A 19,107-nucleotide genomic window follows, 5' to 3' on the forward strand; every position below is an offset into this window, starting at 1 on the left:
ATTTCAGAGTGCTTCTTTGCCACAAAAAATCGCAGAAAATAGTATTAAAAATAAAGAGAAAAAAATTAGCACAGGAAATTATTATTTTTATTTTAATATTTCTTTGTAAACAAAAATATATTTGGCAAACTGTAGTTTAATATGTTTTTTCATTGAACAGACATTTTATTAGATGGTAATATCATGACTGCTGTTTGTTATTTTGAATAAAAAAATTAAATAATTATAAAATTATCATTCTAATAATGTTAAATTATTACTATATCGCTGTAATACATCTGGATTGGGTTGGGAATGAGGAGGCAGGAGGCAGGCTGAGGAAACTCAAAAGGCCTTTTTATGCTCTCTATTTTTACTTTCGCTATTCAGCAGACTCATTCAACCACACACGCACACACACACACACACTCCTCTCTCACACTTGTTAAAGGAGGCACTAAAAGCAAAAACACACACAAGTAAACTCGGGATAATCCAACACAGGTGAGAATCACACGTTACCTTAGTGGAAACTCAGATATATATATATATATATATATATATATATATATATATATATATATATATATATATATATATATATATATATATATATATATATATATGTTTATTTCAAATCAAGAAACTGTTATTTATAGTATAAAGCAATTGCCATCTATAATATTTTATCAGATTTACTTTAGTTAGTTCAGAAGAGTCATTCTGGGGTCCTTTAAGAAACATTTCATTTTAATGCACGTGATTTTTCGGGAAGATTCAGGAATGATGGAGAACAATCCAAGAAAACAATGAATGAATGCAATGAATTTACAAATTAATGTTTTTAAAATTCATTCAATTATATTTTTTTGGAAACTCCAACAGACATATGCTGGCCTGTGATCAGTGCATGGTCTTAATGGGCTATATGGAACAGCAGCTCAATAAATAAAACATTTCTGTTGTTTATAAAGAAATGTGGTAGAAATATGAAATTATTTTTTCTTTAAGTCAGGAGACTGGAGCATGCCACTGACAGAAAAAGAAGTAGTGCATTCTTAATAAAAACAGATTTAACAGATTTAAAATGGACTGTCCAGAAATTAAAGTCTAGTACCTGCTTAAATATGAATACAGAGAGCTTTCCCAGCATAAGTTTAGACCACCCCATCATAACATTTGAATTTATGTTGCCTGAAAATCTGAAAATGCCCCAAAGTTACTGAATTAATTAGCTGTGTAAGAATTGAAATATTTGAATATTAATTTAGGTTTGTGTAATAAATTAAGGAAGATTTAAAAATATATATATTGAAAACATCTGCATAGACTTATCCTTCACATGTGAATTGAACCAATCTTCACAAAGTTGTGCTAAAGATTGTGTATGTAAATAGATTAACAAATACGAGAATGTACTTTGTGTATCTATATTGAAGGTATACTATGTATCTAGTCCAAACTATTCCAATGACCTAAATGATATGCTTGAACCCAGCAAGTCTAGTGGCAGTTAGAAGATGTGCCTTGAAGGAGGACACTGATGCCACATAGTAAGCCACAGAATGCAAGAACAATTTGTCTAGCTTTAGAATAGTAGAATTTCTTTTAGCATTCTCTTCTAGTACTTTTGGCTATCTACAGCCACAACTCTCTACCACCATGTCCTCATATTGCTTGTACACAACATTATTAGCTGAGTCAATGTAGAGGATACTGATAGGACTAAGTCTCGTGGGTACACAGCAGGTGGGAGGTGTCGAGTGAGAATCCATAGAGTTCATGAGTGTCTGGATGATGGCATGATTGGTGGGCTCCAGATGTGAGCGGATGGGAAAATCACAGATTCCATCACAGTGAAAGGCCTCATACTCCAATGGTGCAATGATCCAGTCATCCCAGCCCATCTCCTTAAAGTTAACATGAAGCTCCTTGCGGTTGCACCGTGTCTTTGGACTTCTGCTCAGTTTCTTGACACGTGGCAGTGGTGCCCGGCGCATTCTGCGCTGCGTAAACAGGTAATCATAGACAGTTTTTTTGTCATGGCCTGAGCGTGCCTTGATCTCATTGTAAAAGAGACCATGCTTCTTTGTGCGGCTGAACACCACAAAGAAGGCCTTCTCCTTGTTTTGCCGTCCTGAACGATCCAGGCCAAGTGACCTGAGGTCCAATGGGTGGCCCTGATCTATTGCCTCCAACTCAAAACAAAGCTGAACAGTGTTTCTGAAACTCTTGAACAGTTTCCAAATGTCAAACACCTCCCATTTTGGGATGCTATGATCCTGTATGGGCTGCGACTGGAGCAACATAGCCCTCTGCTTACTTGTGGCACATGTGTAAAGTCGAAGACAGTTTCTGCCCTCAGTGGCAGGGTTTCTAATAGGATCAGTGAAGGGCTTTCGGAGAATACGTAATTCAGCTCCCAGCAGTCCCTCCTTCTCCAGGGAACTGATGTTAAAGTAATACCTCTGGCGCTTTAACAAGGGCACATGCTCATCTACAAGAAATACAAAAGTAAGAGATTAACATGGCAATGTCTTCATTTGAAACATTACATTCAGAAAATCCAAACTAAAATCTTCGGTTTATCAACTTTAAACATAATTTAAGAAATTAAAATACTATCCACTTCAGCCTGCTCTGTGATGCTGCTCTATTTAAAAAGCCATGTTTTCCCTATTTGAATACACACCACACCATACTGGTCTGTGTTTACATCTGTGCAAAATTAAAAACATACTTTTTCCTGGAAAAACTAACATATTCATAATGGAACTATAGTCAAAGTGTTTAAATGTGTGTGTGTGTGTGTGTGTGTGTGTGTGTGTGTGTGTGTGTGTGTGTGTGTAAAAACAGCTGTACATAGCAAACGATGGGCTACAATATGCCAAATATTAATGCACTTACTGTATATGGTAACTGTACCTGATAAAATGGCAAATGTTAGGTACAAGATAGGTGCACCAAACCTGGAAACAAAAACTATTTATTGCTTTCTGGATAGACTAATACAGGTCTTGTGAGCACACAATATGAATGTAAAATATATGAATATTTTGTGACATTTACAGTAAATGTCTACATTTCTTTTTTTATCTGGGGGATCATAATCTCACAAATCACAAGGCTTATGTTGCTTGTCTTTCCCACATATACTTTATCAATCTATGTATACAACCTCTTCTAGTCAGAACAACCTAGCAAGCTTAATAAAGTTAAATAGTGCTCAAAAGCTAACCTAGAAAATAATTTTTAAAAAAATCATGGGAATCTTGGAAACAAAAAAGATTTACAACTTATTGCAGAATGTTAGTCAAATTGTTTACAAATATCAATAATTACAGTGGTTCAGCATCTTATTGGTATTTTACAGGCAATTTGAGATTAGGCAAAAAAAAAGCTTTTATTTAAAAATAAATTCACAAAAATACTCTACACACATGGATATCAAAAAATTGCAAACACACCACAGTGCAACAATTATTGGTACCATTTAATCAATAATTTGTGCTACCTCCCTCTGCCAAGATAACAGCTCTGAGTCTTCTACTATAATGCCTGGTGAGGTTGGAGAATACATGGCAAGGGATCTGAGATCATTCATCCATACAGAATCTCTTCAGATCCTTCAACTTTCGAGGTCCACACTGGTGTATGCTACTCTTCAGTTCACCCCACAGGATTTCTATGGGTTTCAAATCTGGGGACTGGGATGGCCATGGCAGGATCTTGATTTTGACCTCTCACTCCCAGGGTATCTCCCTGGGTATCCCCCAGGGTTCTGTACTAGGTCTATACTGTTCATAATTTATGTGCTCCCACTAGGTTAGACCATTCTTTGTCATGGTCTCACTGCAATGCTGATGACACCCAGATTTATACATCCACACGTTTTGATGAAACACATGCCATCATCTCATTAACTGCCTAAATAAATGATGTACAACTTGGTTAAACAGTAATTTCCTCAAATTCAATGCTGACAAAACTGAGATCATGATTTCTGGACCACAAACACTTATAAGAAATATTGACATTTGTGTCAATATTGATGGAAATCCGACCAAACCCTCTAAAACCATCAAGAATCTGGGAATAACGTTCAATCCATCTCTTACTTTTGAAGTCCACATTAGAACCATCACTAAAACTGCTTTTTTCCATCTATGTCACATTGCACGACTTTGCCCCATTCTCAGTTTGAAGGATGCAGAATCACTAGTTCATGCTTTCATATCATCATTTCTTGATTACTATAACTCACTTTTTACTGGTCTACCAGCTAATAGTATTGCCCAATTACAATACATCCAAATTCTGCAGCTATAGTTCTCACTAACACCAAGCGTTCTGCACACATTACTCCAATCTTTTTTAATCACTGGCTGCCTGTCTCATGCCATATTAAGTTTAAAATTCTTCTACTGACATACAAAGCACTCAATGTGCTGGGACCTCGTTATATATGTGATCTGCTGCATCCATGCACACCAATATGTACTCTACATTCTTCTGATTCCAAATTGTGGTCTAGATTCCATCTATCCACTTTTGGTGGGAGATCCTTCAGTGTAGTTGCACCACAACTGTGGAACTCTCTGCCTCAGAGCCTCCATGACATCTCCTCTAATTCTATCTTTAAAACTCAGCTTTAAACGTATCTTTTCTCAGTGCATTATCTGTCTATTACTGATTGATGATTTATTTCCTGTTTTGTAATTGAAATTATGGCTTCTGTTGAAATGTATATTAATGTACTTTGTCCTGTTAAATGTATATGAAGTGTAAAGTGGCCTTGAGCTTGTGGAAAGGCACTATATAAATAAAACTTATTTTGTGGTCAGAAACCATTTTTGTGTTGATTTTGATGTATGTTTTGGAATGATGTATGTCCTGCTGGAAGATCCAACCACAGCCCATTTTAAGCTTTCTGGCAGAGGCAGTCAGGTTTTCATTTAATATCTGTTGATATTTGATAGAGTCCATGATGTCATGTATCCTAACAAAATGTCCAGGTCCTATGGCAGAAAAACAGCCCAAAACATGAAAGATCCACCTCCATATTTAACCATGGGCATGAGGTACCTCTCTGTGTGCTCCAAAACCACCTCTGGTGTTTATTACCAAAAAGCTCTATTTTGGTTTCATCTGACCATAGAACCCGTTCTCATTTGAAGTTCCATTAGTGTCTGGCAAACTGAAGACGCTCAAGTTTGTTTTTGGATGAGAGTAGAGGCCTTTTTCTTGAACCCCTTCCAAACAACTTGTGGTGATGTAGGTGGCTTCAGATTGTAGTTTTGGAGATTTCTGACCCCAAGATGCGACTAACTTCTGCAATTCTCCAGCTGTGATCCTTGGAGATCCTATAGTTTTGATCCTATTCTCGTCCTTGTTATTTGATTCTTGCTTAGTCTCGTTTATGCCCGTTTGCTGATTGTCTGACCCTTTGCCTGTTTTTGACCACACCTGTGTTTCACGTTTTGGATTTTTCTGCCTTTCTCTAATAAAGATCTGATCTGCATTTGCATCTGTCCTAAACCTCCAGACGTGATGGCAGTGGACGGCATTGAAGTTTGTATTTGATTTTGATTTGATTTTGTATATTAGCTATATTGTCAACATATTAATTTTTTTGCCACATAATCAGAAGAATTAAATAATTTGACTATAGACCTTCAAAAACAGATTTGTTGAACATGAACATGAACATGTTTGTTGAACATGTTTGTTTTTATTTTTTAACTCATGGATAGTAATGAAAATCATAAAATCGTGTTTTAAATCACAGGTTATTGTTACTATACTCAGGTTGTTAAGCACCTGCCCTGTTTTTTTTTTTTTTTTTTTTTTTTTATCATTACCATAGGGTGGAAATTAAAACTGAGAAAAGCAATGGAGAAGACAGGGGAACTTGTACACTGTTCTTTTCCTTTTATAACACTCCCAGATGGTTCAATGGACAAGGGTCCACTGCAATATTGTCAGTCCTTGTCTAAGCAAAATGATCACAGGATTACAAAGTTTATAACCTACTATTTAAAAACAAATCATACCATTGTGAGTCACTGAGTGTGCCAGACTACAATGGCAATGACGGGTGACTACTGGATATTGTTTAGCAACCAAACCTCCTTTGGTTCATGGACAACTGTTAGAGAATGGACGTTACAATTAAAAACTGAATGTGTCTGCTCAATTCAGCATGAGCTGAATGAGTCTGAGTCGCAGCAGAGATCAGATTTCATTTATCATGTAACAAGAGTGAGGCGAGCTGACTGACAAGTCGATGGTGGAAGATTTGGTTTCAAATGTTCTATGTTTAATATAAGTGAGTTTGTCACTGTACAGTTTTGTTGTTGTGTTTTTCATTAAGAATAATAATGAACCAACCATTAAAAGCAATTGCGGCCCCCGAATTGCCGCTAATTTAAAAGCGAAAATAAAATGCGCACGGCTGCCCGGGCAGAGCTTACTTTGAAAAATATACCTCTAAAATATCGCACACCTGCGTACTGGAACCTTTTTATGTGTATCCGGCACCTTTGCAGCTGGATGTAAATTCTCCCACAGCAATATTATCAAAACAAATAGTTCCAGTTTTTAATTCACCAAAAGTAAAACAAAACAACCAAAAATCCGACAATAGAAATGCTCAAATTACTGCTAATAGCCAATCAATAGCATCTTTCACATAACGTAATCATTTCAAGTTCAAAGTTCACCTGAATTTGTTGTCACATAGCGAAGTCTACAGCCACGTAGCATGTATTGTAGAGTGTGTCATGGTGAAAAGAAAGCAGTTATCAATGCCAGCATTTTTAAAGAACACAAACAAAATTCTATAAAGGCAAGAGTCCAAAAGAGCGAGCGGTAGCAGAACTCTGATGAAGCAGTTTGGTGGCCATTCCCACGACTATCAGTGATAATGCTAGCCTGATAGTGCATGGTTTTTATGAATGCTTCACGAACATTAATAAATGTTGTCAACCTGCGCATGGCTTTGAAAGTGAGATTGACTGCCCGGAATTAAATACAATTAACAGCCAATGTACAGTCATTCAGGCTTTTAGGGACTACAGGGACTCAAATAGACAAAATGTTCCAGAAAGACTGAGGCAGTTGATGGCCACTGTGAATACCATACCAATATCGAGTGGAGCGTGAGCAGGGTTTATCCAAAATCAATCTCATTTGTAGCTCGCAGCATGCATCCCTTCCCATCCACACTATCTCGTCTCTGATGTTTTTGAACATGATGGGTCCACCGCTTACAAAGTTCAATCCAGAGCCATTTGTGCACTCATAGAGATGTAAGGAACACAGGGAAGAGTAGGAGGCACTGACATGGCAGCTTTGTAGAATGTAGATTTTTTCTTGATTATGTTATGCTGTTAAGGTTTATTGTAAGTACACTTACTGTATGAAACATAATTTTATTTTCGAAGTGGTTTGGGTAAATGTGTTTTGTAGCTAAATGAGATGAAAACACAAAAACTGATAGAATGTGCAATCCATAAATTTTTCCTTTTGTACTGAGACTACTCTCTTCTATTAAGTTTGTTATGCTGTTACATCACTGTACCAGTGTGATTGCTAATAAGGCGGTTGCTAACAATTTACTAAATGGGACTACAGACATTGACAGGGACATTAAATGTCATCATACTGAACAGGAAAAAACTTTGCAGATAAACTGGTTCAGGTATGCTGTGCACAATTCCCCCCAAAATGTGGATAAACATTCACATGACATTGAAGTCTAGCAACCGTGGTGTAGTTCATTTATAGCAAATGGTTAGCTATTTATTTCTGCCGATTGTATTTAGGCTTCAACCCCCACGGTGGGAAAATTTCCTCACCGTCACATCCCTAAAATATACATTTTTACATTTACCAGCTTTGTCTGACTTAACACAGTTTCACTTTTTTTGTGAAATCTCAAAGTGTTTAAATATGCAATTAATCATGCAATTAGTGTCTGACTATTCATGATTAAGAAAATTTATCAACTGACAGCCCTAATAAGAACCCAATGAAGCATTCATAAATAACAGCTGTTATAATCAACCAGGCTCCACCCAGGAATACATAATTTATTAATTGCTTAGTAGGCTATAAATTTTATATAAATGCCAGTCTATGTACTTAGGTGCAGTTTTGAATCATTCTGCCATGCCAACCACATTCAGTTGAATAATTTGTATGAAAGTATACAGATACATTATTGCAATTGTATCAGTCTTAATTGACAGTATCAGTTTTAATTTCACATTCAAAAAATACGATTTTTTTCTGATAAATGATGCTGTGCTTCTAGTCTTTGGATTCATATGTCAGATTTTTATATTGTAGCTTTCTTAGAACTGCTGTTGTCCTGTGCTTATAATAAGATTCATATTCACTATATACTTATACTGAACATCCTTTCAGCATACTTAGTTGTTTACCTTTACTCTACTGCAAGAGCATGGGTTCCCTTTTGGGTCTGGTTCCTCTGTTTTGTTCTCAAGTGGTTTCATTGTCACATGCCACTGTCACCTCATTAGGGATCTAAATATAAATCTACTCTTGCCATTTATTTAAAACTGCTTTATGTCTTATTAAAAGCACCATAAATACAGTTGATTTGAATTGCACAATTAATAATAATAATAATAATAAGAAGAAGAAGAAGAAGAACAACAACAACAACAACAACAACAACAACAACAAAACAACAATAATAATAGTTATTATTATTATTATTATTATTATTATTATTATTATTATTATTATATACTAGTAGTAGCCAATACCTTGTCCTTTGTCCACGAAGCTCGTGATGGTATTAGCCATGCCCGCCTCGTGCATTGCGCTTCGGTTTATCTGCCCAGTGGACAGAGACCAGTAAAGAGACAGCATGTAATCATGCGGTGTGACAACCGGTTGTCTCGGTCTCTCTTTCTCCACCACTTTACCTTTCACCTTCACGCTCCTTTTTGCCGACGCTCTTTGATGCGCCGCGAGGATGGCCTTTGCTACGCTGGTGCGTGCGGTGAGTCCTGAGGGCGCGTGCGCTGCGCTTTGCGGGGGCATCGCTTCGACCGGAATCGGCGGCGCCGCAGCGCGAATGCGCGAGACCTTGGTGCCGCTCTTCGCTGCAGAAGACGTTAGCCTCGGTTTGGGTTCGAGACCAAGGGCTTGCGATACCGAGTGCACGCACAATAGCGCACAGCAGCCGAAGAACAGAGCGAGAACGTTCATCCTCGTAGTTTTTAGCGGGTTCCGACGCAGGAGAAACGCGTGAAGGTAAGCGTTCCAAAGGAACCTGGGAAGTGAAGGTACATCCTCACATGGTTGGACTTGAGGCAGGTTAAAATTCGAAAGTTGTGATTATCGCCCTGCAGAACCACAGTGGGGCGAATTGCTTGCACGTGTAGTCGTGCTCCATCACGCAGGTCCGAGAGTACGATGGACATCAGAAACGTTGTTAACGGTACTAAATCTTGCGGAGTTCTGGGCACTTACCCTGCACTTCTTACTACTTGCCACATCTCTCTCTCTCTCTCTCTCTCTCTCTCTCTCTCTCTCTCTCTCTCTCTCTCTCTCTCTGTTCCTCTCTCTCCTTTTATTTCTCTCGCCTAACCTATTATTTATTTTACTCCCCTCTCTTATTTACTTTCTCTCCCTTCCTCTCTGGCACTTTTTTTCTTTTTTCTTTCTTTGTCTTACAATCACCCGTCATCTATTTCTCGGTCTTAATTTGAACCTTGTCCAGTGAAAATAGTGAAACACACACACACACACAACGAGAGAGAGAGAGAGAGAGAGAGAGAGAGAGAGAGAGAGATCTGCAGGTGCGCAAATCACGCACAAACCTGAGTGCACGGATTGGAGCCAAGATGTAGCCACATAAATTACTCCATGATGTCATGAGGTCCCGACTCATTTTACTGCAATATTGCTCCTTAAGTCTACGCTGTTTCCACCGTTGTTCTCAGGAGCTCACTGGCTGCATGAAACCACTAAGAGGAAAATTTTAATAACCTTAGGCCATTTCTTTTAGCGTGTACTTGGGCTATTTAGAAGGGTAAAGAAGATATATGAAAATAATTATGTATTAGTGATGCTCTCGATATGCCCTCCTCTATGCAATAAGCCTACATATGTTATAGGTTAAAAATGTTAGTTAAAGCATTTAAAATTATATACTCTAGTCCTGAATTCCAATTATACCTTCTACACCACTCACATTGCCAAGAATTGGATGCCTCTGATTTAAGACACTTCATGTTATTTCAGTACAAACACACCCACACACAATCTGACCTTCCTCATTTCCTGTCAGTTGCATATGATTCAAAAATATACAACCAAGTTTAACTCCGCCTCATTATTCCAACTTCCCAGGTTTTGCTCCAGTCAATAAATCCTACTCCCACTTAAGACAGCCAAATTTTGTTACATTATAGTATAATATATTGTGCCATAATAGGGACATTCATAAACCCTATATAAATGTTTCTAACACTATTTGACTTGACACCATATTTGATGAATGCCGTCAGCATATTCGCTCAATAACTAGGCCTATTTCACACATAAATTTATTTGCAGCAATCCAGGCACATTAGTGTATCACACCATTAACATAATTGCTGTATTAGAGTCATAAATATCAAGCTCTGCTGAAGAAATAATTAGATGCCAGAATCCTTGTTATGGTTTTGATATTTGGCAGGCACTCCCTTCTGTTTTGAAACAGAAACTATGCACTTTTTATTGGTGGAAAAGTTCTCATGCTGCATGCACTGTGCATTCATCACTACATAACTAATACTGAACATAAAAAGCTATGTCAGTTCCCTTCTATCAGGTGGCATTGTGATGTTGTTTTAACCTTTAACAAAATTTATAAAATGAGGACTGATTTATTGTAATCATTTTCAGATTCTGGAAATGTTAAGCCTTACATAGTAAAATGTCATTTTTGGTTTTACGTCATAATGTTATTATCATCATGAGGAAATCAATAAAATGAAAAAGAAAAAAAAAAACCTATAATGAAAATAAATAATAGGAAACACTACCTTCATTAAAGTAAAATGTTTCTGTTAGATAAACAACTTATTATTTTACTGTCTAATAATACCATTTATTATTAGCTTTTTGGGGAAGCATCTGTTAAAAATGAAATACTTTCATAAAACTATTTTAATATCAGCACCATTACTCATGGATCTATAATACATTAAACCTCTAAAGTAGCATAGCTTTCATCAAGCCTTTGGTGCTTTTTTTGTACAAAGATTTCAATTGAAATATTACATCCATAAAAAGAATGAATTACATCTTCCTGTTCATTCATACTTGATCCATACATTTATATGGCTCCATCTCCGGTGTTATGAAGGTTATGGCCCGTTTGCAATGGTATTCTGCAAACACCCACTCAGTCATCATTTATAACATCCAACAGCCAACCTACATTTTGAAAGGAACAACACTCAGGATCTGGAGAGCTTTTGTGAGATTTTGGATCGCCAAGGTGAAACTCTTGATGTATACATAAACATACTCACCCAGGGGTGAAAACCTCAGCACTGGCATTCAGAACACTGAACACAGCACATTTTATGTCTGACCATTGCCACATGTACTCTTCTCTCAGGATGTTTTCAGAAGGGGGAGCTGGAAGGGAAAAGGAGGAAATGTCCGCTGGCCTGCGGTTTACCCACTCTTTGCTAGCATATGAGGGCAAGAACATTTCCTTTGTGTCCATGTTCCTCGACCCACACATCTTCCACTGGCATCATGCCACAGTGCAAATTTAGAAAAGAGTACACCAGTGATATCAAGGTACAGAGACAAAAGCCACATACATTGCTCAGGGCTAAACATGGATGAGACCAATAAAGAGATGGCTATCTTGTGAAGAGGCCAGAGTTATTTGTAGTTCATGACTGTTGGTCTACCTTTGGTCAGTGGTTTATATCCAGGCAGACAGAAGAAGAAGAAAAAGTTAATGCAAAAGAAGAAAGACAAAATTAAGATGGAGAAGAATCCAAACAGAAAACAATAGGGTTCGTAATATTTTGGCCTTGTTATACACTCCCCTCTGAAACTATTGAAAGGGCAAGGCCAATTTTTAAAAAAAATTGTAATTTTTTTTTATTATTATTTTTCCTGTATACTGAAGACATTTGGGTTTGAGATCAGAATTTCAGCTTTTATTTTCTGGTATTTTTATGTAGATGAGTTAAACAACATAAAACAGCACATTTTGTATCAGACCACCCAATTTGTAGGCAAGCAAAAATATTGGAACATGTAACTGTCAGGTGTTTCTTGTTATCCAGGTGTGTCCTGTTAGACTGATTGTTTAAACAATAAATAGTTCTGAACATCTGCCCTTGGCTGTAGCCTTCAGTTTTACCTGTGAAGACTGCATTTGTTTTTAAAAAGGATAAGATCAGAGAGCTGTCTACGGGAGAAAAGCAGACTTTTACAGGAACATCTTGTCTTCTAATTTACAGAGAAATTAATTCAAATTAATGTGGAGGAACTTTAAGAAATGACTTTGTTAGAAGTTTCCCTTTAATAAAGGCCAACTCAACAAAGCCTTTTGAAGAGGAGACTAAAGGGAGAAACCCCCAAAACAAATAACAACTGAAAGAAGCTGCAGTAAAAGCCTGAAAAAGCATCACAAAAGAAGAACCCAACAATTTGTTGATGTCAGTGAGTCACAGGTTTGATGTTAAGTGTTATTTACTTTAAGTTACTTCAAGACTTTTCTGTACCAATACTTTTGCTCACCTAAAAATTGGGTGGTCTGATACAGAAGGTTCTATGTTTTATGTTGTTTAACACATATCCATCTTTTGATCTGAAACCCAAAAGTCTCTGGTATATAGCACAAGCAAAAGAATTGGCCTTGCCATTCAAATAGTTTCGGAAGGGACTGTATCAAGTTTTTCATACATTTTCATAAATGTCATGACTGGCAATGGTAATTCATTAACTCTTGGCAAATCAAACAAAGCAAGAAAATCAGCAGGGAATGCAGCTAAGCACTGAAACTATTGGTCAACCAATATATCGCTAAGGCCTATATTTGGCATTTTAAATTAGCAGCATCGGCCAATAAATCTTTCCATTTGGCCGATATGTGACAAGCCAGACTTTTGACGCCATATAGCGCATCCTTTCTTATTCTGGCTAAAAAAAACACGTCCATTCAGACTTGAAGACAGAGAGTAAAATGACCACTCATTGTTCACTTTTTAAATTGATGTTATATAATGTTACACACAACAGCACTTTGGCATGGTGAACTCCCGCAGGGAGACAGATGTGCCATAAACAAATTCAAACAAAACTGAAAACATTTTAACTCACAAACGATCACAAATCCTCTGACTGGTTCTTCCTGACACATGTGTATTCTTTGTTATCTTTTAAAGTGGATGCTGTTTTTCTGTGGACACAAAAGCTGGAGTACCCCCGAATGACAGCTGGGACAGGTGATCTGGATGAGACCTGAATATTGTATGCAACATAATGTGAGATAGTAAGTTTGAATTCCATGATTTTAAATCCATGTGCACCATATTTAATTGTACATGATTAATGTAATATCATGTATAGTGTACCTTTTCATGTGTTCTGGACTTTTTGGAAGCTACATGCTGCTAAATAAGCAGGAAATGGTTAAAAAATGCCTTTTGTCATCTGGGCTTGTATTATTTTTTTACAAAGAGACAGACAAGCAAAGCTCACAGACATAAATGTGTATTATTCAAATAATATCCTAAGCTTTGACTTAAGAAAGTAAAACAACCTGTTACTAGCTAAAATAACTATATGAGATTTATGAGTAACTGTGCACTGAAGATAAAATACATGGAATTATACATACTATTTTTGTCTTTAATTAATGACTGTTGGTCAGATTTGTTCAATAAATTAAATATACGTTTAGAACCTGCTACTGGATTAAAGCAGCATTATTTATTTATGTGATTGGAAAATCTAATTATACACTGATTTGAACAAAAATGTATTTTCTGTTTTTTATTCTTCGATGGCAACAGCATCTAAGACACAAGGAGAAGCCGCACTAAAACTTATTTATTTTTATTTGTAAAAATTTCATAAGTGAATATTTTTTATTTTCTTAGGGGCTATTACATAAATATTATGCACATTAAATGTTCATTTATATGTGCTGTTACACAGTTGTCGACCGATATGGGGTTTTAATGGTGCCGATGCCAATGCCGATTTCTAGAAAGCTGGGGACTTCATCCTCCTCTGGCCATTAGTGTGAATTGTAAGTTGTTTAATAAAAGTATTTAAATTTTAGTTTACTTCAATTTTAGTTTACAGTTTATATGTCATTTATAGTAACAGTTAGCAATAAGGATAGCACTACATTAGTTATTACTGGAATCAGTATAATGTAGGTAAAGAAGACAGGTTGGTCATAACAGAAAATCAATAAAAGGGCGCAGAAGCTTGTAGGCCAAAAGGAGGCAGAAGTAGAAGAAGAAGCTGCATATGGTTCCCTCTTGTGGTGAGCGTAGGCCTTGTGTCAACATATAATTAAATTACATAATAAATATTATTGTGGGTAGTTCAATTCGTTCAACACATAATCAATAGAACCAACTAATATAGTGTCATTCTATTTATAATGATTAACCATAACATTAAAACTACCTGCATAATATTGTGTAGATCCCCCTTGTGCCACCAAAACCCGTTGAGGCCTGGACTCCCCAATACCTCTGAAGGTGTGCTGTGGTATCTGGCATCAAGACATTACCAGCAGATCCTTTAAGTCTTGTAAGTTGTGAGGTGGGGCCTTCATGGATTGAACTTGTTTGTCCAGCACATCCCACAGATACTCGATCAGACTGAGATCTAGGGAATTTGGAGGCCACGTCAACACCTTGAACTCATTGTCATGTTCTTCAAACAATTCCTGAACAATTTGTGCAGTGTAGCAGGGTGCATTATCCTGCTGAAAGAGGCCACTGCCATCAGGGAATACTGTACCTTGAAGGAGTGTACTTAGTCTGCAACAATGTTTAGGTAGGTGGTATGTGTGAAAGTAACATCCACATGAATGCCAGGACCCAAGGTTTCCCAGCAGAACATTGCCCAGAGCTGCCTCCGCCAGCTTGCCTTCTTCCCATAGTGCATCCTGGTGCCATCTCCTCCTAAGGTAAGCGACGCACACAGAACCAGCCATCCACATGATCTAAAAGAAAACATGATTCATCATTGTTCTATCTACAGTTCTGATGCTTGTGTGCCCATTATTGATGCTTTCAGCAGTGGACAGGGGTAAGCATGGGTACTCTGACCCGTCTGTGGCTATGCAGCCCCATATGCAGCAAGTTGTGTGTTCTGACACCTTTGTATCATAGCCAGCATTAACTTTTTTCAGTAATTTGTACTACAGTAGCTCTTTGGACCAGATGGGCTAGCCTTCACTCCCCACATAAATCAAAGGGTGCCGGTTGCCAATTCCACTGCATACCGGGAACACCCCACAAGACCTGCCATTTTGGAGATGCTCTGATCCAGTCGTCTAGAAATCACAATTTGTACCTTGTCAGAGTCACTCAGATCCTTATGCCTGTCCATTCTTCCTGCTTCCAACACATCTACTTCAAGAACTGACTGTTCACTTGCTGCCTAAATGAGATAATGTTATTCACTTCACCTATCAATGTTATGGTATATTTGCTTTGTAAATAATGATCAATAATAACAATAATTACAGATCTCAGCCTTTTTATTGGGGTTTTGTGCTTTCTCTGAGCTAATACACCTGTCCTGGTTTAAACTCAAAAACAAAATTAACTGTGTCAGCTGTTAGATAACATGTAGTGCATGGTGTCCCCACAACTGGGATGATGGACCACTGGATTAAAGAAATTCATTAAACTACACTTACACTGCACAAAGTGTTATCTGATGATGATGATGTGAGCATGGGAAACCTTTTGACAGCCCATATCTGATTACAAACTGAATTTATTAGGCTTATGTCCATTTCACCATGGCATGTAACTACCCGCAAAAAAGGTTTTGGACATCGAGACTGACTGTTTTTATCGCTGGATTTGTTAAACTGGCTTCTTACCTAACATGATTTTTGCAGGTAGACAGCCGAATAAAGAAGCCTAAATAAAAATGTCCACATTCTTTTGGTAAAATATATTTTCTTTTCATAAAGTAGCAGAAAAACAAAATTTTGGTAAACACATGAATTTCCCATGTGTTCACTTTTTTTTAAAATTTTTATTTATTTTTTTTTTTTTTTGTGGCTGTTTTATAGAATTCAGCCACAGTCTCTCTCTGTCTTTTCCTGTCGTTCTCTCTCATGCATGCTGGGAGCGAATGGACGCGAGTGTGAGTGTGAATGGTGGCCGTGTGTGGTTGGTTGGGGCATTCTTTCTTTTTTTAAAAAATTATTATTATTATTATTATTATTATTATTATTATTATTATTATTATTGTTATTATTATTATTATTATTTTCCTAACTGTTGTCTGTATTTTGTATATGTTTTCTTTATAATTTTTGAAAGTTAGTTCGGTCGGATTAGTGTTTGGTAGGGATGGGAAAATAAAGCCTCATAAAACATTGAGGCTTGCCCCGACTGTTCCGGGAAATGATTCAACGCTCCGAGAGTGTCGAAAACAGTGCCATCTGGTGGTCAGTGAAAAATAAAGCAGCCAAAAGCCGTCGGATTACTACAGATAAGGTCAATAATTAGATTATTGATGTACATGTTATATGGACAACAATAATCTAATTATTTACCTTATTCTGGATAAGACAATATTGTGATTAAGGTGTTTACATGAGCTGCTTTTAGAATATTCCTTTCATGTTCCTGTTTTACATGTTATAGAACATAGATCGATTAAAGGTATACGCCACGCCGTCCGATGTTCCCTCCAGAATTTCATGCATCAACATACAGGAAATTGTCTCTGTTATAGTACCATATACAGTTTTGGGTGTTTTATTTTTAATTTTACGAAAGCTTCAAGTGCAGTTAATTATTTGTCATGCTATACGTGCAAATAGATGTCATGGGCTGCGTCCCAAACCGCGTACTCACATAATTTAACTGATTCCCCAATTCTATAATATTCTACAACAATATTGTGTACCATGTATTGCATTTGTCACAAATTATTGCATTCATTACAGCAATTTATTATATATTAATAAATTATCATAGGGTTATGAGCAAGGCCCATAACCCTCAACTGCTCAATCCTGTAAATGTGATAAATGTAAGTCGCTCTGGATAAGGGCGTCTGCCAAATGTTTTTTTTTTTTTTAAATGTACATAGTAACTAATTTAAGGAAACTTTAACTTGCAGTACTGTTATTTTACCAGGAGGAGGCATTAATTGTATTTCTTGCATATTTCAGCAAGACAATGCTAAACCACTTACTGCATCTATTACAATAGCATCGCTTCATAGAAGTGTCTGGGTGCTGAACTGGCCTGCCTGCAGTCCTAGACCTTTCACCAAGTGAAAATATTTGGCACAACATGAAATGAGAAATACGACACAGAAGACCCAGGACTGTTGAGCAACTAGAATCCTGTACCAGACACGAATGGGACAACCTTCCTCTCCCAAAACTCCAGCAACTGTTCTCCTCAGTTCCCAGACTTATCGGGACTGTTGTTAAAAGAAGAGGGGATGCTACACAGTGGTAAACATGACCCTGTTACAACTTTTTTGAGATGTGTTGCTGCCATCAAATTCAAAATGACCTTTTTTTCCCATTAAAATGGTAATTTCCTCAGTTTAAACATCTGATATGTTTTCTATGTTCTATTGTAATTAAAATATTGGTTTAAGAGATTTGCAAATCATTGCATTCTGTTTTTATTTACATTTTACACAGTGTCCCAGCTTTTTTGGAGTTGGGGTTGTATTTCACTACCAAATGGGCTCATACACAAAATATATCATAATTTATAGCTCAATAGCATTTGAAGGGAATGACTTACACTCAAGAAACCAACTGTAAAGTGTTCTTGTAAGTGTCAGCTATAAAGCACAACCTTTTAGATTTCCGATATTTAACCCTACAATGCATGAACCAAAAAACTAAACACACTGACATTTTTTAAACGGAGCACAGTTTTTTGAAAACTGTACATAGGGAAATGTGTACAGTTTAATTTATTTATGTACATGTTTAGACAGATTGTGGATGGGAGCCAAAGGAAAAGCAGTGTCTTTAAAAACTGCATTTTTGCTAGTGATGACTTCAGTATGGGAACTGAATGCTCTGGTGATAAGTTCTCCTTGAATTCATTGGTGGCCAGATGACTCTGGGATGGCCTTGTGGTGAAACCAATTTTCTGCACAAGGTCACGTCACCAATTTTGTAAAACAACCCATTGACCTCACAGGGTTCCATGAAACCAAACCTGAACAGCATTGCATAAGTGGACAACATCACAATGGGACTATAGGTGGGCTGGAAACCAGGCCTCTACTATGACACTGAACTCTATGAGGAGTCTCCTTCTCATGGGCATTACTTATGTCTTGTTGCTTTTCCAGGCTTTTACTGCACCCTATTTCAGTTTCTCCTGTCAGTCTCCTCTTCAGGAGGTGAAATGCTGCTCAATTGGGTTAAGGTCTGGTTGATTATGAATTTGATTGAATTGGCCAGTCTAAAACCTTCCATCAGTTGTTTTCCTTGGCCAACCCATTCAGTGTCTGTTGCTCAGTATACCAGTGGTTTCAGTCTCTTTCAGAACATTCCAAATTGTTGTATTAGCTATACCCAATTTTTGCGCAATGCTTCTGATTAGCTTAAACATGTCCTGCTTTTCTCCCATAGACAGCTCTCTGATCTTCATGTTTGCTTATCTTTTTTTAACAAATCCAGTCTTCACAGGGGAATCTGAATTCTAAAATCAAGAGTAGTTGTTCAGTGCTGTTTATTGTTTAATAAAGTAACAATAACACCTGTCAGTTATATGTTCCAATATTTTTGCTCACTTACATATTGGGTGGTCCGATACAAAATTGTCTGTTGCTTAACATACCTGCATATAAAAACCATGAAATAAAACCTGAAATTCTAAA

General features: G+C 37.1%; 1 protein-coding gene across 1 annotated transcript; it reads right to left on the reverse strand.

Annotated features, from left to right (window-relative positions):
- Positions 1–667: 667 nt before the first annotated feature.
- gdf5 (growth differentiation factor 5) lies at positions 668–9,750 on the reverse strand. The gene is made up of 2 exons (XM_017479397.3): positions 8,775–9,750; positions 668–2,476 (listed from the first exon to the last, which is right to left on the reverse strand). The coding sequence occupies exons 1-2, from the start codon at positions 9,220–9,222 to the stop codon at positions 1,614–1,616; spliced, it is 1,311 nt and encodes a 436-aa protein (XP_017334886.1). The 5' UTR covers positions 9,223–9,750; the 3' UTR covers positions 668–1,613.
- Positions 9,751–19,107: the final 9,357 nt, after the last annotated feature.

This window comes from Ictalurus punctatus, chromosome 11 (assembly GCF_001660625.3).
Source record: "Ictalurus punctatus breed USDA103 chromosome 11, Coco_2.0, whole genome shotgun sequence".
In the NCBI taxonomy this organism is placed as follows: Eukaryota; Metazoa; Chordata; class Actinopteri; order Siluriformes; family Ictaluridae; genus Ictalurus; species Ictalurus punctatus.

Coding starts and splice junctions, on each gene's coding strand:
- gdf5 (XM_017479397.3), bottom strand. CDS start 9,222: ATGAACGTTCTCGCTCTGTTCTTCGGCTGCTGTGCGCTATTGTGCGTG. Junction 2,477..8,774: donor CTTCGTGGACAAAGGACAAG/GTATTGGCTACT, acceptor TATTTCTTGTAG/ATGAGCATGTGCCCTTGTTA.